This window comes from Parasteatoda tepidariorum, chromosome X2 (assembly GCF_043381705.1).
Source record: "Parasteatoda tepidariorum isolate YZ-2023 chromosome X2, CAS_Ptep_4.0, whole genome shotgun sequence".
Taxonomy (NCBI): domain Eukaryota; kingdom Metazoa; phylum Arthropoda; class Arachnida; order Araneae; family Theridiidae; genus Parasteatoda; species Parasteatoda tepidariorum.
In genome coordinates, this window is record NC_092215.1 from 18,930,500 (window position 1) to 18,954,033 (window position 23,534).

A 23,534-nucleotide genomic window follows, 5' to 3' on the forward strand; every position below is an offset into this window, starting at 1 on the left:
GCATATTATGTATTAGAATTTTTAAGAGTTGAAAAATTAGACCCTTTTAAATTGTCTACATGAAAGTATTAGACTTATTTATATTTTAAGGAATTCTATTCATCTTTTTATCTTTTGTTGTTTTTTAGTCTTTTTTTTTTATCCAAATAGGAAAAAGGATTATTTTTGTAGCAAGTAGGTGTATAAGCATAGTAAAATAAATGTTAAAATGTTGCAAGGATTATTGTATTAAGTATTCTGATGGCATATGTTCTTTGGGTATTTTAAGAAATTATTTATAGCAAATAACTGGTATATCCTTCTAATAAAATATTCATCTTTGCTCTCTTAAACTAATCAGTTTAAAAGTGTTAAATTTATGTAACAAATAATAATTTATTCAGTTAATTAACTACATTTTTAAGATACAAGGAGCATTTGCTAAATGAAATTTTAAAGCAATGCTAAAATTTTAATTTCATTGGGACACAATCACAGATTTCCCATAAATATGTAAGAATAACATGATATAAGAAATGCTAATAAAAAAATAAAAATAAAAAACAATGTCTCATCCTCTTTCATTAGTAGACTTCTTGTGGACCACAAAAGTAATGCACCACAAGGGGTAAACACAGATTTCATTTTATTTAACTTAAAGATTTCATTGATAGCTTAGATTCTTCAAGCCAATTCTATTTCAGCCACCCTGTACTTAGACATAAAACATAATATGGAATGCAAATAAATGGAATGTTTATGCATTGTGTGTTGACATGAAATATAACTGTACAAGATGTGCAGATGACTAATAGTGAAATAGTGATACTGTTGTACTGTGAGATAATGTAGTGATTAGGTGAAAAAACATGCATATATTCAGAGCAAAATGTTATTCTGAATATGAAGTGAACAAAAAAAATTTACAAGAAAAAGTCAATTAATAATACTCTAATAACTAAAATAATTTCCCTCAAATTTACCCATAAAATTTTAAAGAAGTTGAAAATCTAAATGCAGAATCTGCATGCAGACTTTTTCTTTATTATAGTATTTGCTATCGAATAATTTCTTTAGATAGCAGTGAAATAAAAATTTAAAATATGATAACTTAATTTAAACAACTTATTAAGAATTTAAGTTCTATCATTTTTATATTTGAATCACAAAAATTATAAACTGTAAAACAAAAACTCAATTCAACAGGAATTATTAATAAGTGATTATTAATAATTATTAAAATAAATTACAAATCTATTAATATATTTTTTATTAATATATTTTTACGATTTATATATGTTCTTATTATATACTATATATTTTGATATAACTAGGGACCACTATAATATAAATTTTTCAACTACATATAAAATTAGATATTTATACATAACTTTTTCATGATAAAGAAATATTTTGGAAAAATTTTAAAGTCAGACACTGAATATAATTTCTAAAATTATGATTAGACTAATTACTAAATTCAATATTTTAAGGTCCCTATAAATATCCTCTTAAATTGCACCTAATTACTTAGTTTTTTTTAAACCGGTGTATGGTCAATTAACATTTTTCTAAACTTATGAAAAACAATAGTACCAAATCACATTATTGCACACATTGACTTAATCAAGCATTTAACTTTATCACAGCAAAGACTGTTTTTCATAGACTTCAAACTTGGGTGTGCTTCTGTTCAACATGTAAACGTTCAGTCAAATATTTGTTACTGCTTTCACTTCTCTTCATGTTACTGAAATGTATAAAATATAAACATTTAATAAAACAATTAAGTAATAAATTAGTCAACTAGAAATAGTATTTGTGGTTATAAATTATATAATATAAATACAACAAATATAAATCAGGGTGCATAGCCAAATCATTCAACAAAAAATAAGCACCTTTTAAGTACTTTTCAAGCACTACGTACGTTAACAAAATAATTTTCAAAGACTTTTACATGATCACGAAAAATTTGCTAGTTTTTGACAAAGAACGCTTTTCCTGATTATATTAGCCACCATAAAACGATGGAGAGATTTTGCAGTTCAATTTCAGAAAGTGGAAAATGAAGCCTGAAATTGAGAATATCCTACAAAATGCAGCAGAGTTGCACATGAGAGTGCAAGAATTTCACTAAATCCAGCTCAGTAGATGCACATGCGGACCCGCAAGTATTTCATTATACAAGTACAATGATTGGTGCTTTCATACGCTACGGCCGATGGTATGACTAAATACATTGTGTTTGAATGAATGGTTAAAACGTTGAATAAAACAATGCGAAAACCACGCCCTTGCATAATACAGGGTTACTCATAATTCCCTCAGGGAAGGAACTGGACTATCACATTGATGTATGCCGTGTGACCAAAGGTTCACACATAGAACACCTGTAACCTAAGTAAATAAAACTTGAATAGTTTCAGAATAATTTCATATGTTTCTTTTTTTCATATTCTTCTTCTGTTTTTAACTATAACGCTTCGAAACCCCGGAGGGAATTATGAATAACCCTGTACATAGCGTAAATTGATATTGTAAAGAAAAAAAACTCATTTCCGAATAGGGAAAATTAATCATTTTTTAAAAACACGCAATAAAAAATGCACCTCTAAGGGCTTTTAAAAACCGAAAATCGAAAATAAGCACCTTGAAGCATTTTTTAAAAAAGCTACGCACCATGAAAAATACAATAAATATAAATACAAATGCTTAAGACATTAATAGCTTTAACAGTTAATTTTTATTTCGTTCCAATGCTAAATAATAGTTTGCAACTTTAGATTTAATACAAACAACTAAAATGCAGGTTGTTTTGGCAATTCAATTTTTTCTCAAAGTCAAACAATTTGTTATTTTGTTCTGATTCAAAATAACTAAATTTCATAATTCAAAAAACATTGTATAACATTAAATAACATTAATCATCAATTAATTATTTAAAGAAAACTTAAACTGCATTTTTCATTATTGAAGAAACCCAAGTTAGCCTTAGTAAAATATTTTTAAAAAATAGGAAAGATTTAAGATCTAAATTGAAGTCCTATCTAAAGATTTATAATTCAAATTTGCTAAATGAACCTTATCCCTCTCTAAATAAATGATAAAACTATAGAGACAGAGTTTAGTATTTATAGAAATGATAAATTTTTAAAGCAAACACACACACAGTCATTTAAGCTCATCTGATATATAAATTCTTTAAATATGCTTAATCAAGTCAAAAATTAAATTGACAATTCTAGACTTACTGTAAAAGGGAATCCATTGAATATGGACTAACTGATGATACAGAGTCAGGTATATCTTCTGTGCTGACAACATGTTTACTAATAGGAAAAAAAATAGATGTCATAAGAAAAAAGCTTTGAAATTGCACTGAAACATTTTACCATCAGATTCATGTCAAAACTTCTAAATTAATAATTTTTGTTTTCAATAAAAGCTGTTTATTACAAAATTATCCTCAGTTTTTCCCTTTTTTACTGTTTTATACCCTTAAATATTATAATTCATGCTTCGTTTAATTTGTTTTCTTTATTTTTATTCCTGTAATATAAAAATCAATATAAATTGCATGCATAAATTGTAAAAAAAAAAATAGTTCACAAAATTTTTAAAATTAAAACATACATCAAAAGCTGATAAATGAAACAATGTCATCATCTAAAAAATAACTATACGCCTCCAAAAAGTGGTCAGAAATAAACCTTTTAGGCTCAATTTAGTGAGTAGGTGCATCAGCTAAAATTCAGTAATTAGTTTCACAGCAGATCCATCAGCTATTAAACACTAATAATTCAGTTTAAATATTTAAAAAATGAATCATTAATATTCAACATCTGAAATAAGCATGCATTTTAACTTTTTAATTAACAGATGACAAAATAAAAACTTGCAATTTTCTGCAATATATATATATATATATNATATATATAAAATTTGACCTATACTAATTTTGATCATCACTATTTGCAAACAATTTAAATAAATGTTCTTCTAAAATTAATCAAATTTAGTTTACCTTAATTTTAATAACGCTTCACCATCAATTTTTAAAAATTCTGAGGAGCTAGGACTTTTTAACTTCTATGTATATATAGATATATATATATATATGCACACAATTGAACATGCTTATCTGGAACCTTTTTATCTCAAAAACCTCTGAATCTTGAAATTTCTAAAATTCCCTACATTTGTTATCTAAATTCAATGTATTTTTCATGTTTATGTGGAACATTTTTTTAAAACCTCCGTTTCTCAAATTTCTAATAATAGAGTACAAATGTCCAAGCAACATAACTTTCTTCATCAGTTGAACTTGCAGTCGGAGATGAATTTTGTGAATCCATACGAAGTAGAGGTGAACAGGTTGGGGGTGGGTGTTTCTTGAAATTTCGATCACTGTCCCTGCACTTCCTTAACTTGAAAAAAATACAATGATTCTGACAGTAAGTGAGGGATTGATGAGTAGGACGGTGTGACCACCATGGCTTAGCTTTTCAACATAGATAAAAAAGATAGGAATAGAAATTCATTTTCACCTCAAAATTGCAACCAATGGATCAAAGGATAATTAAGAGTTTTAAAGTGAGCTAAAGAAATCAGTTTGTATGCAAACTTGTAGATGCCGTCAATGAAACAAATTCTCTTCCAAAAATAAATGTGTTCAATGCTATCAGAATGACTTGGAGAAATGTGTCTCTAAAAATTATCCAAAATGATTTTAAAATGGATGGTTTTAAGAATAGCTGTGAAGATGATGAACAAGAGGTTGAAGGCCTCAGTAAAGTTAAAGAAGAAACTGTTGACGCTAAAAATACAGTGCCAGATTTGCAAGAATGGAATGCAATAAAATCGGGATTTAAGGTTGAAATTAATTTGGAAGATTTTTAAGAGTGGACAACTGCCTGGCACCATGCAAAACATTGACAGATGTGGAAATCATAGATAATGTCAAAAGAATATCAGATGAAGAAGTTGAAAATTATATTGATGAACCAAAAGTGAGAGCAAAGAAGCAGAAAAAGCTGTAGAACTCTTACAAACTTTTCTTGAACCCCAAGGAAATATTAGCTATGGGGGATTTGCTATTCTTTGTAAAGATATTTCAGTGTTAAATGTATGTTAAAAAAAATTATGTAAATAGATGTATGTGGTATAATTAACTTACAGAAATGCTTGTATTTTTCTACTAAAAACAATTAAAGCAGTTTTAATAGAATTTCTTAATTAAATAAAAAATTTTAAAGTACCGGTATAACTCGAAACCTCGTTATCTTAAATTTTTTGCCTTTCCTGTGAGATTCGAGATAAATGGGTAATATATATATATATATATATACAGTAGGGAACCGATTATCCGGAACGATCGGGACCATCACTATTCCGGATAACTGATTTTTCCGGTTTTCTGAATCGCTACAAAAAGCCGTTTTTTTATTGTTAAACCCAACTAAAAAAAATTTTTTTTTAGGAAATAATCTTGAAAAGAAGAAAAAACGATGAAGTAATACACTAATGATTATTTCCTAAATGATGGTAAGGTGAACATCTTTCAAAAAAGAAAGAAAAATCCTAAAATCTTATAAGGAAAAAAAAATTTTTGTTTAAAAAATGGCGGGAAAATTTATCGAATTTCGTTCCGGTTTTCTGGTTTTCCGGTTTTCTGATTTCCGGATAACGGGTTCTGTACTGTATATATATATTGTAAGAACTCCAGATGAAATTACAGTAAAAAAAATTCAGACACTTTTTACTGTATAATCCATTTTACCGGAACATGTTACAAAACAAAAAAAATCTGATTTACTGTAATTTTACCATTAATAATGGACGTGAAATTACTAAATTACTCGAATTAAAGATATATTACTGTAAAAGTTACGGCATAATATTTTACGATAAAAATGGATCTAATGATGTGGACTATGGAATGGATAAATATATATATATAAATAACAAAACATAAATCAGAAAGTTATGACTTTTTTAAATATAATCCAACAAAATATAAGAAGCAAACTTTACACATTTTGCTTTTTCTGTGCACTTATTTCTTTAATCCTTCAACTGGCAAGAACAAATATTTATAAAAACTATTAGCATACATTTTTGAATGGAAAAAGAAATTTTTCTAAAAACTGTTACATATTTTTGAGCTTTCCTTCACATTTTAGAGTGAAATACTTGAATGAAAACCCACTTTTAAGTCTATTGACTCAGCTAATAGTCAGAAGAAACTATAAAATTAATCTTATTTTAGATAAGTTTTATCAGAAGAATTCAATGAATTAATTCAAAAGAAGTAGAATTATTCACAATATTTAAAAAAATAATAATTTAAAATCAGTTCTAGAAATTACCTTTTAGCTCTGCAATATAGAAAAGAACACAACACACATAACACTATAATGAGTAGTATGATTCCTAATGTTCCCCATAATGATGCTTGATAGATACGTTTCTGATTTTGCCAAATTTCATACTCAGGTTGACAATAAGTAGTAGGAAAACTGAATTGACCTTTCATTAAAGTGGGCAAAAAGTCACTCCAGAACTGGCTCTCTTTCTGACGGTAATTAGACCTCATTACTGATGTAAAATTTGTAGTATTTATGAGTAAATACTGCATATTTTTAATATTTGCAGGTTCCCATGTAATATTAAAAACTTTGGCAGGAGTAGGATTTCTAAAAAGTAAAAAAAAAAAAAAGAAATGTCTATTAGTTTTAGTATTAGCACATTTTAATCAAAGATAAATTTACAATATAAGTCAACAAAGGTCAGATTGGGCCTTTGAAAATCCTCAAACCTGAAATACATGTAAGGCTAAATAAACTTGTAATATACGCTAATAAGCTGCTTTACTAGTTAATATTGCAGTGACAGAATCACAACAATACAGCCAGAATACAAAGTTCTTGCAGAAAGACTTTTCATTTGGGAAGTAAAAAAAGTTTGGTTTTATTTTCTGCATAATTTTTTTAAGAGAGGTTTTTTTTTTTTCTCTGCAGAATCATTTTCAAAAGATGCCTTTCTTGTGCATCAGAGGGGGGAGAAAAGCTTGTGATGCCTTGTTTACCTGATTTACTAGTTTGTTTTTATTTTTAACTACTAAGCAATTTTAATGCATAATACCTCATTTATATCACTACTTCATTAAATGATGAAAAGATATTGCGCTTTGATTTGAAGCATTGAGTACAAAAAATATATATACCCAAATTTAGCAAAATTTGCCCATGTCTGCATAAAAAGTTGACTGAGATTACGATCTGCTTCAGTCCATCTTGCTTCCTGCAAATTCAAGCCACTGGGAAACAACCTTGGATCCATAAAAGGAGAACCAGTGATAAGAAAATATTCAATGTCATGAGGAGTAACTGAAAACGAAATGTAACATAAGACATAAATAAATTCATATTGCTAATTGTCAAAAACATAGTTGAAAAAATTGCATAGTAGAAAAATACATAGTTGAAAAAATATTCATCAGTATGACTTAAATATGACAGGTTTCTTTGAGCTTAAATACATTTTAAAAAAACTGATGATTCAACTTATCTAAGGCATGCAATTAAAAATGTTAATTTTAATTTAAGAAATTTAGGTATATTTATTTAATCCTAATAGAAACTTTATTTTTGCTCGAAGAAAAATATGAGTTGAACAAAGGCTTTGTAATATTTTACTTATCAATCAAGCCGGTTGGGTGGCAACTCAAGCCACGAATAAGGTTAAATCCCCACAAAAGGGATTTCTACTAGGCGTCTTCCCTAACCGAGGGAGAATTCAACCAGAATGAAACTTGTACTGGCGAGATAAACATCTCGTGGAATCGGAAAAATCCGATTTGAATATATAATGCATAATCAGGAAAATTTTATGTTTATTTGTGTTTATGTTTAGTGTTCCTATTGTTATGTTTAATAAATATATAAAAAAGGAAAATTTGGAAAAATCACTACAACCTTCAATGGACAGGATATCAATATTGAATAACGCAACCTAAAGGCTTGATAAAATAAATATTACAGGCTTCAACAAACTTTATTAGAAAAATAAATTGTTTGTTTGATTTGTACACGGTTTTGGCTTGGTACATGCATAGTTAGTGCACAATTCTTTATAAAGCTTCAATACAATTGGGTAAAACAAAAAGTTCTTATTCTTCTATATGTCCTGAATTCAATCAAAATAAATTAAACAGATCTAAATTGGATTTTAAATTTTAATTCTTTAATAGATAATTGTCTTGAATACTAAACATTTTTACGAATAACAAACTTACTGTTCTTAAGTGGGTGATACGATCTCATTGATTCCAATCCTTCAAGGGAACCATTCAATACATAAGCATAAGTCCGTATATTTCGCTCAAGCAGAAGTTTCATCATCTTATTATTTGGAGCTACAAAGTAACTGTCAGACAGCATCTGAAAATATAGGGCAGACAAAACAATATTAAGACGGCGGTCATTAACTTTTTTTCTGCAGAAAATAGAAAATAAAATGCATAGAAAATAATTTTATAAGACAAAAGGGACAAAGCAACAATTTTATACAAGTAAAAATGCAATAATTAAATGAAATATTAAACATTGCTCTTAAAACTCGGTACTCATTTTTAAACTAGCAAAATTCAAATTATTTAAAATTGCAATTAAATAAAACTTAAAGAAGAGATATAAGAACATGTAAAAAAGATTTAAGGGAAGTCTTAATTTTGCCAAAAATAAATTTCACTTAGGTTTTTTTAGGTAAAAAATTCCATAAGAAATTTATACAAAACATACTAAAAGAAAATATGTTTTAAAGTGAGTTACAGAGTTTGCTACAAAAACAATTGATGGATATAGTTCCAAAACCAAGCAAATCTATTATCAAAAAAAAAAGAGTAAAATATCTTATTAACATAATTCTAAAAACTATAATTTGAATTTACAACTAATTCTCCCACAATTAAGTTATTCACATTCAGACAAGCTGTTAGTTTAAGCTTTAAACTGCACATATTTTAAGCTTTATAGTAAGTTGATAAATCAATTTATGTAGTTTTGAAAAAGAAATGTTAAAAAATGCTTAAATAATTTTCAAACAAAAATGCATGTACATAAATTATATACTAGAGCTACTCTAGGGCTAACACAATAGATCGAAGAAAAATATTCCTTTTCTCTAGCTGACCCGAGTCAAAACCTGCCCTAAACAATGACCCAACCATATTTGAAATAGTTATACTTCATTACCATAGTCACTACCACGGGTCCAGACGAATGGCTAGAGGAGTTCTTACTTTAGACAAACTATATATAAGCCTCTATAACTTTACCATATTACAAAGCATGTTTTTTTTATTCATTGTACTAATTTATATGAATCAAAATATTTTCAAAATATAAACTTACATTGATATAGCCCTCTCTAAGTAAAGTCTGATTGTGAAGATTTTTCTGAGCTGGCACATACATAAATTCAATAGCTTTGGTTAAACCAGCAATGTCAAGAGTATAGTTGAAAATTGATGAATATTCCTGAATTTTTTCCTTAAACTTCTTTACAGTGAGTACATAATTATTCTTTTTTATTTCAGGATCTACAACTAAAAAGAAAATCAAAAATAAACTCTTTTTTCCAGAGTATAACAGAACTAAGAAATATTTAATAAAAATACATAAAATGTTTTCCCTGTCTTATTACTTTTACAGCCATTACAAAATTTTGTAATAACTATTGGTGTACTGTTTTACTACTATTGGTGTTAAAAAAGAATGGATTGGATGTAGAATAGAAAATAATAAAAAATTCAAAATGACTTATTGAAAACATTTTAACTCATTAACAAACTTAGATCAATTTTAATTTAAAAGAAAATAAAGCACTTCCACACATTATTTATTTTTAGTTTAAAATATATAATTTAGTTTAAAAATCTTAAAAAGATAAAATCTCACTCTATGCTTAAACACTGATTCCGCTAGACTTAAGAAACCTTAGAACCCAGGACTACCAAGTATCTCAGTCCCTTTTTATTAAAGCAGGGGTATATGATTTTTCTAATCTCTTACCCATCTATTAATAAGGACAACCATAATAATGCTCTCTGTTAACAGCTAAAGCAAGATTTTTAAAAGAAGAAAAAGAGATATATATATTATATTTGAGCTATCCATGATTCCAATTAGGACTGATCAAACACCTGCAACAAGGAAAAACAAGATGTAATTTGATACTCAGAATTATTCTTATTTTCTCCCCACGTATGAACAAAGAAGTCGAATTCTCTTTTTATGTATGTAGATAAATTAAGTTTGGTTACAATTTTGCCAACAGAAATCTACTGAAAAGGTATTTTTTTTCACACTGGACAATTAAGCTTCTTGGAGAATGCCTCATAACTTGTTTTCACGTCCCCGTTACGAGTTTTTGGCATATTTAACGTCTCATAGTGCATATGAGGAATCACTGTTTAAATACTTATTTATGAACAATGTTTGGATGGTGACTGAAATAGTTGTTAAAATTTACAATAATAAATATTTTAAAATTACTCCAATCCTGCATAAATTCACTATTTTGTAAGAATTATAATAAGAACTATTGTTATCAGATCTCTCTTGCTCTCCTATCATTTTTAATTTTTTTGCACTTATTCTGTGCAATCCTAGAGTGAATTTAATAAATCAGCTTCTGAAAAGCCTTTTGTCAAATCTGATTGATAAACTGGTCATATGAGATTTTAGTATTGTTACAGATTTGTAAATATGTAATATGGCCTGTAATACATGGTTATATATGTAATATACTGTCTAAGTTGTTATATGGCCAGTATTTCAATAATTATTATATTCATGAGTGCATTTTATTCAATCTCATTGTTAAACAATTTAATTAAATTCCATATTTATGGCACTTTAATTTTTAAAAAAAAAAACTTCAAACTGAGATCGGTTAGCAGAATAGTTTTGTTTCTATGATGGAAAGCAGCTCCACCACTGCATTGATAGCCACTTCACTCAACCACAGATGAATCACCCAGTGATCCACAGCCAATAAACAGAAATCATTAACAGTGCAGTTGCAAAAGTAGGGGCAACAGAAGTTTTTCCTTTCATTATTCACTCAGATAGTCCTGACCTACCATATAATATACAGGAAGAGGGAATTCTTTCCACTGGGTGGCATTTTGATTTTTTCTCCCGGGAGAAACATTGTCAGATATGGATACATATTTTTCTTAAATATAGTATTTCTTTTCCCCCTTAAGTTTCACTTATAAGTGCCTAGTTTTAAATTTATATTATGTTTAAATTATATCTGTCCTGATTTTTTGGTAATTGCCATGTGCACAAACTTTTTACTAAATTGTTAAAGCTATATAATATAGATCATTTTTATCAATTAATAAACTTAGTAACTGTAATAATGTCGACTATTATTTTAGCTTTAATTAACATTTTCTAATTAATTCTTAATTATATTAATCTTTCTTTTTCAAGTTAAACATTCGCTTGATAGATTATCTTTTCTTCCCCTTATGTTGTATCCTAAGTTTAAATCGATACGATCACAATGTTAATCATAAATAATAAACTTTTGTAGTGAAAATCATAAGTTTTCATATTGAAAATTTATGGATACAAAAACTATCTGTTTTAAGCTTCACCTGGAGAAGTTTTCTGACTGCCCTACTGGCCCACTATAAAACAAGCTTTACAATCGTACTGATTTTCTTTTGAGAATTAGATAAAATATTGCTGTAGCTTTTGAAATAAATCTTTCCAGGAAATTATAATTTGTTTCGTTTAATGGCTTGTGGCAGGCTTCTCTTCCAAATAAACCTTACGTCCAAAACTATTGACAAAAAGAAATTAATTTGATTGATATTAATGTGATTATTCTGAGTATTCAGATAACTTTGTATTCATTTACACTTACGAAACATAGTAGCTGCTTCATCTGTTGTTACACCAGCCAGGTAAGAAAAATCATCATGCAGATTTTCATAATGAGTTCTAAGCATGTTTTCTGGTGAATCAGGCAAAATTCTTTTATTTCTCTCACGTGTACAGAGATCAATTACGGGATTCCACGACAACCATCCTGTCTTAGGCTAAAAAGAATATTACATAATTCTTTTTTGTTACTTTAGTTATTAAAGAACACTGAAACAAGCTATGTTTTAATTGTTTGTTACGACTTACTATTTTGCAGCTTTGTTTATTAAATGTAGTTTCTCTATAACTACTATTTATATCAGAATTAAATAAAATTTATCAATAAATAACAATAAACTTAAGTCTACATTTTATAACACAATGATATAAGCCCAGAAGAAATAGCTTTTTTTCAAATAGGTCCCCATCAATTCTATATGACAATCCCCAAATTGAAACATATAATTCCAACAGTCTAGTGTCGTAACCTAATGCTATTTTTACATTTTGCTATAACCTAATGCTATTTTTACATACTTTATATAAAACCATCTGTGGGATTCAAAAATCTTTCTTATATCATTTAAAGAATTTTTTATTCAAAGATAATTTAAGATAAAAAAAATAATTTTCTACAGTTATTTATGATTTTTTATTATCTAATATAATAATGATCAAAAACCCTTTTGAATTAGTAATAAAACTATAGAAATTTTTACATTTATTAAAAGTATGTAGTTTGTTTGTTTTTTTAAAAAAAAAGCTAAATTAAAACTTTGAATAAGTTAACAAATTAATTCAAAATAAAAAAATTTTGTTAATTTTTATAGCTCAAAGTTTTCATAAAATTTCTCTGAAATTTTTGAACTAAAAACTTATTAACCTAAAACAACAAAATGTAATGCAAAAAAAATTATTCTTTGTGGTCAAATATTTGGCAATCATTATTAAATTAAACAATTAATGTTAATAAAAATATTTGTTATACAAAATTATCTTCGAAAAAACAAATTCAATAAAAAGCGGAAAATGTCTGAATTCCACAAAAGTTCGATAGATATAGTGAACAAATAGTAGAAAGAATGATCAAAGACTTAAGTCTTTCAACTAGTCTAGTAGTCTAAACTACTGATACCATATCTTGCAGATTGAAGCATCCCTTCTTAAGGGTCAAAAATGTATATCTGTTAAAATAAAAATATTTTTATTTTGGAAAGTATATTCTGATTTTGTAACTTTAATCACAATCTGTACTAATTAATAGAGATCTTAAGTTGGCCTCTTCTAGACCAAAGATAAGCTATTTAGAATATCAGATTATGTTGAAGCACAACTTTTTATTATAATAAATTTATTACACAGTCAACATAAATGAAATAGTGTTATAAAAATTTAGTTTTAACTTAATTTTTACTAAAACTAGCAACTACATTTAGCTCATAAAATAGAAACTTAATACAACTCATACAAATCATTCAAATACTTGATAAAAACTAAATAAAAACGTTTTCAAATACTAAATATAAGATCATGATATAGACATGATAAAAGTTCTTTTTTATTGAAACTCTCATATACCTCAAATAACTTTGTTTCAAATAAACTTGAAGGCAAACTCTGCAAACAAGAGACAGTTCTCCATGATGATTGGAAATAGCAATTTAGCAATAATGCATACTCAATACTGTTGTTGAACACTGTATAATTGCTTTTGGTGACAGCCCAGTCAGCAACAGCAGATCCACTTTGAGCAATAACTCGACGAATTTTTTCTAAAAGACAATAATTACAAAAACAAGGCATTAATTAAAAATCAATATTTTAAAAAGGTCTAAAAATTAACAGAACAAGAAACTGAATTCAAAACTACAATAAGTGTTCGAGATGCAATGACTTTAACAGAGCTTTAAAATCAACCAGCCGAACCTCAATACCATCAACTTGAATAACATATGGTTTTTGATGTCACAAAAAATCTCCCTATATGTTTGCTGTGTTGGTAACAGAAAAACAACTCATTTTGGCTGAATACATTTCTTGGTGATCCGTGATTTCTTAAAATATATTTGATCACCAAAAAAAGCTATTTTTTTTTCCTAATTTCTGGAGCAATTTAAAATTTTTTCTTAAATTCCAATCCTTAAATACTATTCTTTAATGATTTTATGAAATTTTTGAAGCCCTAAGAGTGGTGAAGATTTGAATAATAAAATCCAGTTAAACCAATAAAACCTCGCAGTTTTTGCTTATCTCGAGGGGGAATGGCTCTTTTAAAGGTTTCAATACTTTTTTAGGATTTGGCATCACCTCACCTTCTATAAGTCTAAGATATGTTACTTCATTCTTTAGTAAGGAACACTTCTTTGGCTTAAGATTTAGATTTGCCTCTCTGAGACAGTTAAGCACAATACATAGTTTTTCAATATGTTCTTTCTTCAAAGGTTCGACTTGCAGTGATTACATCATTAATATAGCAACCAATGGATAAATCAGTCAAGTTAGCAAGTACAAAGGACATTAACTGCTCAAAACTAGAGCTTGCATTCTTTAGGCAGAAAGGCATGTATTCAAAGTTTCTATGTTTGGGTGCAATACCTGTTAAATGAGCATGATCAAGATGCATTTTCATTTGATGAAAACCTGAGGTTAAATCTAACGATGAAAAGAATTTTGATACAGAAACTAGGTCTAGCATTTCCATTAAATTTAAATAGGAAAATTATTGGATTAGGTTTTAGTACTTAGCTTTCTTAAATCAGCTACTAATCGATATGAACCACCTGCCTTCTTGAGTGGCATAACTAGAAGTGGAAGGCTGAATAATTCCTGCATCCAAAAATTTTTTAAGCTGATTCCTCATTTCCGTCTTGAAGTGATACAGTACATGATAAGGTTTTTGCCAAGCAGAAACATCATCAGTTAATTTAATGTGATGTTCAACCAAAGAGCAAGATCTTAACTTATCTCATTAGCAAAAACATTTTATACACCAGAAAAAGATCAGAAACTATTCATCTATATGTGACAAATTAATTCTTTTTAGAAAATCTTCATTATTGCCTGTAATAGTATTTATCACTGAATTCTGACGACAATCTATTTTTTCAACAGTCAATCTTTACTCTTGCTAATTTTATAATATTTATTAAAAGTAATTATATCTTCAGTTTGGTTAATGATTTGAATAAGGCATGCTGAATCATCCCTAGCAAGTTTACTTGAATTAGATATTTTTATATAAACATTAAACAGAGATTGCCATATTTGAAAAGAAATTGTTTGAATTATCTTTTCTTAAATAAGTGGACTTTTAAGATATGTATGCATAGATAAGAATAAGTTCCCATATGGCTAGAAAAAACTTGCTAAGTAAATAAATTTGAAAGAAACTTATATTTATGAGGAAATAGTTACTGTGAGCAATAATGTTAAAGTATATGATTGGGAAAAATCAGAAATATTAAATGAAGTAGTATCATCTAGAGATATACCAGAAGGAGAAGATGATAGAACAGAATAACAAAAATGAAATTAAATGAAAGAGCGAAAATATTGACAATGTAAGAAGTATCTATTTTTTTTTTTAAGTAAATACATGTTAAACCACTTATAAAATGTTAGTACATTTATTATTATAATTCTCTCGATTAAACTGTTAAAAAAAACATTCAATATTTGATTTTTGATATCACAAATTTCAGATATCACAAAATTTTTAGTATTACTCCTTAAGTTTATGATATCAAAATTGGACTGTATAAAGATAACAGTTGTATAATATATTTTCTATTAATCTTAGTTTTTATAATAATTGAAGTAAGCACTAAACAACTAAACAGTCATAAATAGAAATATATTTTAATAAATTTCAGCATAAAACTTTTTGAAAATGATGTTCCATTGAAAATAAATTTAGATACAATCCTCAAATAACATCAATGATTTCGAAAAAAATATTATTTGTATAGATTTTCTGTTGCAAATCGTAAAAAACATAATAATAAAAAGCAGAACTTACTTCCTAATCTAGCAGACAATGCATGAATGCCAGCACTAGCTGCACCAGAACCAGGACCAAACAAAGTTATTCTTTCATTATCTCCATTAAATGCTCCAATATTGTCATATACCCATTCAATTGCCAAAGCCTGATCAAACAAACCATAATTTCCAGGAGAGGATTCTTGTCCATTTGCATAAAAGCCTACAATAAAAAAACAGAGTAAGTAATAATATATATTGCAATTTAATTACAATGATATAATTCTGATATACCTGGATATTTAACTAAGTACTAACAAAAGAAAACAAAATTATAATAGAGAAAATAAACATAAAATGATCTACCTGGAATAATTCATTTTTACATAAAAGTCTTTTCAATTTATAAAAGAAAAATGAAAAGCATAATACTTTGCTTAATATTAAAACATGAGAATAGAAAAACTTACCTAATGCTCCAAGTCTGTAATTGAATGTTACAACTACCACACTTTGAGAAGCAACCAACATATGTGCCGGAAATGTTTTACCACTCCCGTGGTGCCACTCTCCACCATGAATATACACCATAACGGCATATTTTTCATTCTGTCCCTTAACCTGTAAAAAAAGCAAAAACAATCATCAGCAAATAACTATAAAACCTTACAAACAACTCATATCAATAATGCTGAAACAAAATAATATTTGTTTAAACTTTAAACAAAAGTGCTAGCAACCAGGATAGTTTGCAAAAGCAATAACATTCTTTTACAAAGGCAATATAAAACTGTAAAATGCCTATTGAAATGAACCCAAGCTTAACTAATTCAGGAACAAAAAAAAAAGAGCAAGATAACCAAGATGATTAAATATTATTAAGAAATCATCATATTTCTTAAAAAATTTCAGTTATTAATTTTTCTTAAAAAATGAAAAAAATGAGAAAATTATTATGTATACTGATAAACTGTAGCAACTTTATAACTGATATAATATTCTATTAGTTTTTCGAATCATCTTGTCAATAAAAAAAATAGAATTCTACTTGACATTTTTTTAGGTTTAGCTGTCTGGGTCAGTGTTATTCTAAAAAAAAATTTGGAGAGTAATATCAATTTTTAATTTTTAGAGAGTGAAATTTAAAATTGTGAAGGGAACTGTAAAACAAAGATTAAGCTAGTGAATTACCACTAACAAAGATTATACTATAATTAACAGATAAAACATACAAAGTAATCACCCTAGAATTATTGATTGACTATTTAGCCAAAAAACAATGCTTCACATTATTTAGAATCCTTCTTCATTATGTGCAAGTTAATTAGACCAAGATATCTAAAGAATATTTACTAGAAAAATATATGAAATATAAGTTTTTCTCCACAAATTAAAAGTATGTACAAAATTCTTGTCACAATTGGCTCCTTAATTGGTAGCATGAAAAGGGATTCCATCACAAAATAATGAGGAAATATAATTATTATATTCTTCACCAAACAATGCTAGTTTTTTAAATTTTATCCTATTTTAACTAAAAAATTCTCTTTTACAAACAATTATGGTTCTTGGCAGTGTTAAAACAATATCTATTAATATATTTATTCCATCACAAGACAATGAGGAAATATAATACAGTCAAACCTATTTATCTCAAATCTCAAGGGGAAAGGTGAAAAATTCGAGATAGAAAGGTTTCACGTTATACAGGTACTATAAAGAAATTAAATTTAATTAAGAAATTTGATTAAAAGTACTTTGTTTTTAGTAGAAAAATATAGACATTTCTTTCAATTAATTATACCACATACATCTATTTATATAACAGTTTTTTAACATACATTTAAAACTGAAAATAATAAATAAGATTTTTGACTGATAACCTTATTTGTTTCAATTATTCTTTTGAGGTTAGAAAGATCGCAAATTCCTCATAGATCGTTTTCTATAGTTCACTTTAAAACTCTTAATTATCCTTTGATCCACTGGCTGCAATTTTGAGGTCAAAATGAATTTCTATTCTTAGCTTTCTTATCTATTTTAAAAAGCTAACCCCTGAAGGTCACTACTTATTAACCCCTCACTTACTGCCAGAATCATTGTATTCCTTTCTAGTTAAGGAAGTGCAGGGATAGTGGTTGAAATTCTAAGAAACACCCCCAACCTGTTCATCCTTACTTCCTGTGGAATCACAAAATTCATCTCTGTCTACGAGTTCTGCTGATAAGGAAAGTTTTGACATTTGTGCTCTATTATTAGAAATTCGAGAGATGAAGTTTTTGAAAAAAAAAATCGACATAAAGATGGAAAATACATTTATTTTAGACAGTAAATGTAGGGAATTTTAAAAATTTTGAGATATAGAGGTTTTCGAGATAAAGAGGTTCGAGATAAACAGGTTCAACTGTATTATATTCTTCACCAAATAATGCTAGTTTTTTAAATCTTATCCTATTTTAACTAAAAAATTCTCTTTTACAAACAATTATGGTTCTTGGCAGTGCTAAAGCAATATCTATTAATATATTTATTTAATAAAACGTTTATACAATTCATTATCAGTTATACAATCTTTTCTTCTCTACCATTTACCAGATGTTCAAAATTCCTATCACAATTAACACCTTCATTTGTGGCATAAAAAGGGATTCCATCACAGGACAATTTGGAAATGCTATCTAAATTGCTCATGCCTAAACAAAGCTTGCATTTCAAATATTGTCCCCTTTTTCAGTTGCAAATTCATTTCCACAAACAGCTGTAATTATAGGCTCTATTAAAGTAATAGCAATTAATTTCCAAAATTCAGAATACATGAAAGGAATGCCTTTGTCACCCTCTTTACACTCAATGGTTAATTACTCACTAATTGACTCTCAATGAGATTTTCTTCAACAACAAGGAAAAAAGGCTAACAATTTTAACAAAAATTTTCCAAAGTGTACTTTAATTTTTGGTAAAATTTTTGATGAATAAAAGTCAAAACAGATGCATAAAATATGAATCCAGATGTGTATTGGTGAACTCTAGTCTTTCCCATACTCTTATGTAACCGAACTAAAATCATGTGAAAAAGTATACTAATTAATTATAATAGACTCTGTTAATTTATACATTTCAATAAAAAGTCAAAAGTAGATTAAAATAAAGTGGTCGGAACTTTTAGAAGAAAATCTATAATTAAGTTATTCAGTTATTCCACTGTATGAGTTAAAAATTTTATACATCATTAAAAAATTTAACCAACAGACAATGCCTTTTATAAGCACAAAAAGAAAATTGCATTGGAAACTTAGCATGCTAGATATCAAGACAGTTATTTTCAAGTGTTTTTATCAAAACTGTTCAATAAAATAATATTAAAAAATAACAATATTAATATTTTAGGGCTAACTTGAAAACAAACACAATATAATGTTACACTTTCATTTTATTGTTGAAACTAAACAAATGCTTTTGACCTTTTTTCCATTTCAATTATGCAGTAAAAGAATTTTCAAATATATTTTTTACTTTGGATAACTCATGTTTAAAATGTAGGTAAATTTTATTGATGCTCAAAACAAATTTTTGCTGTCAAAAAAGTTTTATAGCTTAAAAACTTGTTGGATTACTATACATTATTTTCAATGTGTTAAAGCAAGAAATAATTCCTGATTTGTAATTTTAGTGAAATTTTTGTTTCATTGTTTATCACAAACATCTGGTTTATAATAGTAATTGAAAACAAATGAAAATTTAGCAAAACTGTCTACCAATGAACTAAGCTTGTTGAGGCAAAACCAAATTTCATCCCTGCAAAGAAGGCCCTTTTTTCTCTATGTAATTAAATACAAAAATACTTATCAGCTCAGGAAATTGCTTTTTTATAAATTTTCACATATAATCCAACAGTTAACAGTAATAAAGAAATCCATATAAAATTTTTATTAACAATAAAATAAGATTAATTACAAAATCATTTTTAAAAAGTCAAGAAAATAATTCAAAAATACTTACGGATGGTGAAAATACATTTAAGTTTAGACAATCTTCAGAAGTATCTGTAATTCCAAATTTAATTCCTGTATACTGTGGATGCTGTAAACAAGCACTTCGATATTGTAAAGCATATTTCGATTTGAATGATGGTTGCACTTGAGGTGGCTAAAATAAGATAATACTTTTTACTAAGTATGATAACAATGAATTAGATTATAGACTTTTAAATTACAAACGCATCTTAAGTGAATTTAAACTTCAAAGTAATGAGTTCAAGGATAAAATTGTACCATTAAGAAACATGGGGAAAACCAATTTTCTAAATACACAAAAGCCACCAGCTTAAAATTTAGAAGATAATTAAGGAGTAATGCTCAGGGAGTTACCTTATGATAAAGATTTATTATTAAATTTCTGTAGCGTTTTATTTTAACTCTTTTTGGAGTTAATAACACAACATTATGAGTTAATAAAACTTTCTAGAAGAAACAACACTAATCAGTACTGATGTAAAATTATAGAAATGCTTCACAATAAATTTCGACATAAGTGGCTTGACAACATATTTCTTCTATTGCTATGAATGCTAAAAAAAAATTTCAAAAACTAATAAAATAAAATTTATTTTTAATTTTTTCTTTTTTTACAAAAAGTAGCATATACAAAAATGTCAAATATATAAAAATATCAAATTTGAATATTTTGTCACTTATGTTGATTTTTCTGTTGCACAGCTCTGTTCTAGGTATCTGGATAACTAATTTAATGCTTCACGCTTTAAGCCCTGGAGGACGAAAAGTGGTAGCAAGAGAAAGCTTAAAGTATCCAAGTAAGGTAAACTATATAAGTTTCTTTGCAGGGAATTCACAAAACTATTTATTTAAGAATAAATCATGTAAAACATATCTAAGGCTCGTTTGCCCCCCTCCCCCCATTGATCTACATTGCCCAGAGAGGTAAAGAATATTTCGATTAATTTTGAAGTTATGCAGAGAATATTACTGCACTAAGAGTGAGACTAGCATTTTACTTTTTTTTGGCATGTGATGAAAGTGGCGGCAATAAAAATATGCCAAAATTGGTTAGCAATGGAAAAAAAATCATGTCAGAGAGGAAATAAAACTACTTTCCTTTTTTCTCAACAGAGAATCACTGTTAAACATAATATAAATGCCCATTTAAAGGTACAAATGAAAAATAAATCCTGCATGGCTAAAAAAAATAACAAAAATGCAATTAATAATTGATTAAAAAATAATTTGAGAACTAATCAAAACTAAAATTCCACATCCTTTTCAAAGATAAATTAATAGAATCAACTCTTGCACATGCACATATCTATGATGCTGCTTAGACTTTTTAAAAACACAGTTAGCTCAGGTTAAAAATTTTAAAAAAAAAAAAAAAAAAAAAAGCATCACAGAAAATGAATTAAAATGTAACTTCACAAGTAAAATATAGTTATTAAATACAAAATAAAATACAACATAAATAAGAAAATCTTCTAAAAAATTTAATTGCTTTTCTTTTTTTTCTAGTGATATAAAAAAAAATCTTCGACATTATTTCTAGACCATTTTAAAAATAAATAAAAATTAAGTAATGAAAAAGCAACTATGTCCCAAATCATAAAAAGAGTTATCAAAAATTAAAATATAGTCAGTGTTCAATATAACGCTACCTACAGTCCAAAGAAATATGCATGTTAACATAAGGTTGCAATAACGTGACTACTCAAAACTATAGCAAATATTTACTCACAAATACTAAACTTATTACAGCAAAACCAATACCAATCTAATCAATTCACTTTCTTCAAAATTTTGAAAGTCTGTTCGTAGCATATGGTGCTATACTAGTTGGGAACAGCTTTTTTCGCTTAATAACACATGCCCAAAAAACTGAGAAGTCTAACCAAAAATAAAATCATGGAGAATATGAACAGTAAATGTTTTATCACCTTAATAAACTGACTACTACAATACAACACTTCAGAAAAAAAATGAAGATAGTTTTCACAGATAAAAATCAGATTAATTTGATGTTAAAATAGCATTGTGCCGATGGAATAGCGATCTGTAGATGAAGGAATGGATGTATGAATAAACGGGTGCGGCATATGTGTGTGGTCGAAGTCGAATTCTTGGCTATAGATTGCGCCACTGAGAAACAAGAACAATCGCACCCCCTCTGCTATAATGGCCAACAACAGGAAATATATACTTAAATTAATATAAACTACGAATAAGTGCTCTGTGAAAATCCTGTAGAACTAATGACATTAAAAGATTAAAATCCACTGTCGTTTATGGAAAGTATAAACATATCAACTGGTTGAAAAAAAGTACATTAAATTGAAACGTTGTATAAATTTGACTATTACACCTCGTTTTAGAGTACAATCAAAACATTTTTCATACTAAATATCAAAACATATTGCTACCAATTTATATAATTTTACACATGTGTCCAAAATAGTAACAGAAATCTGATGATTAATACTTTTTTTTGCATTCCTGTAATTACAGAGATTTCATACATTAAATTGAAACGTTGAAAAAATTTGACTATTACACCTCTTTTTAGAATACAATCATTACATTTTTCATACTAAATAGCAAAACATATTTTACAAATTTATATAATTTTACACATGTGTTCAAAATAGTAACAGAAATCTGATGATTAATACTTTTTTTTTTGCACACCTGTAATTAAAGAGATTTCATACAATCATAACTTATAGATGATGGTAATTTGATTAGAAATGCTCTAAACAATATGTACTTTAACTAAACTTAAAATAAATTAATAATCAATAATTGAGCCATTCTTTATACCTGGTTGAAATTATTACATTTCAAATGGGGTTGAACATTTTTCGCTGAGAATTGATGAAAATATTAACATGTTAAAACTTACCCTAAACCTTAGCTCTTGAGTTGGAGGCAAAGCATATGGAATACCTAGAAACACAGTTATATTTTTATAGACTTTAGGTGTTTTGGCGTATTTAGAATTGGGTCTGTCATATTCAGATTGTCCAGGTCCATCGCAAAGAAATACATAGGTACCAGTAACATCACCTAAACTTAGTCGAACTGTAACGGAACTATCTAAATTGTAAGTTGGGCTTCTATTCCCCACACAGCGAGAATCACTGTACTCAGACTCGTATCCAATTCTAATAGGATTTGAACGATCCATAAAATTGTAACGATCACCAGGATAATATCTATCGTTCGAGTATTGACGATCTCTTAAATCATCATTAAATATCCCTGAATAATGATTCCTTAAAATCTGGCAATTAAATTGAAAGGGAAAAACTAATATGATGAAAGAGTAAACGGAATAACTGGTTATAAAATTCATTTTCAAGTAATCATAACAAATATTAATAAGACATTTTGATTCTTGGATCAAGGTTCATTACAGGGTAAACAAACAAAAACTAATATATATTGAAGTTGAATTTAAAAACCTTTTACTCGCAAAGAATTGTGACGAACTCTATCGGTTGAGAAAAACTCTATAATTATCTACTAATATGAACGATAAACTGTAAAAACCGATTGAACCGTTTCTACCGAAAGAGTTACAGTTCAGACCGCAGCTCAAGTCGGAGGTAGTACTATGTTCGCATGT

General features: G+C 27.5%; 1 protein-coding gene across 1 annotated transcript; it reads right to left on the reverse strand.

The window, feature by feature from the left end:
* Positions 1–1,545: 1,545 nt before the first annotated feature.
* On the reverse strand, positions 1,546–23,534 carry LOC107450565 (cholinesterase). Its single transcript, XM_016066394.3, has 12 exons — positions 22,809–23,534; positions 19,905–20,051; positions 16,376–16,526; positions 15,943–16,128; positions 13,503–13,696; positions 11,926–12,100; positions 9,396–9,589; positions 8,279–8,423; positions 7,208–7,370; positions 6,351–6,677; positions 3,234–3,311; positions 1,546–1,729 (listed from the first exon to the last, which is right to left on the reverse strand). The coding sequence occupies exons 1-12, from the start codon at positions 23,259–23,261 to the stop codon at positions 1,651–1,653; spliced, it is 2,292 nt and encodes a 763-aa protein (XP_015921880.1). The 5' UTR covers positions 23,262–23,534; the 3' UTR covers positions 1,546–1,650.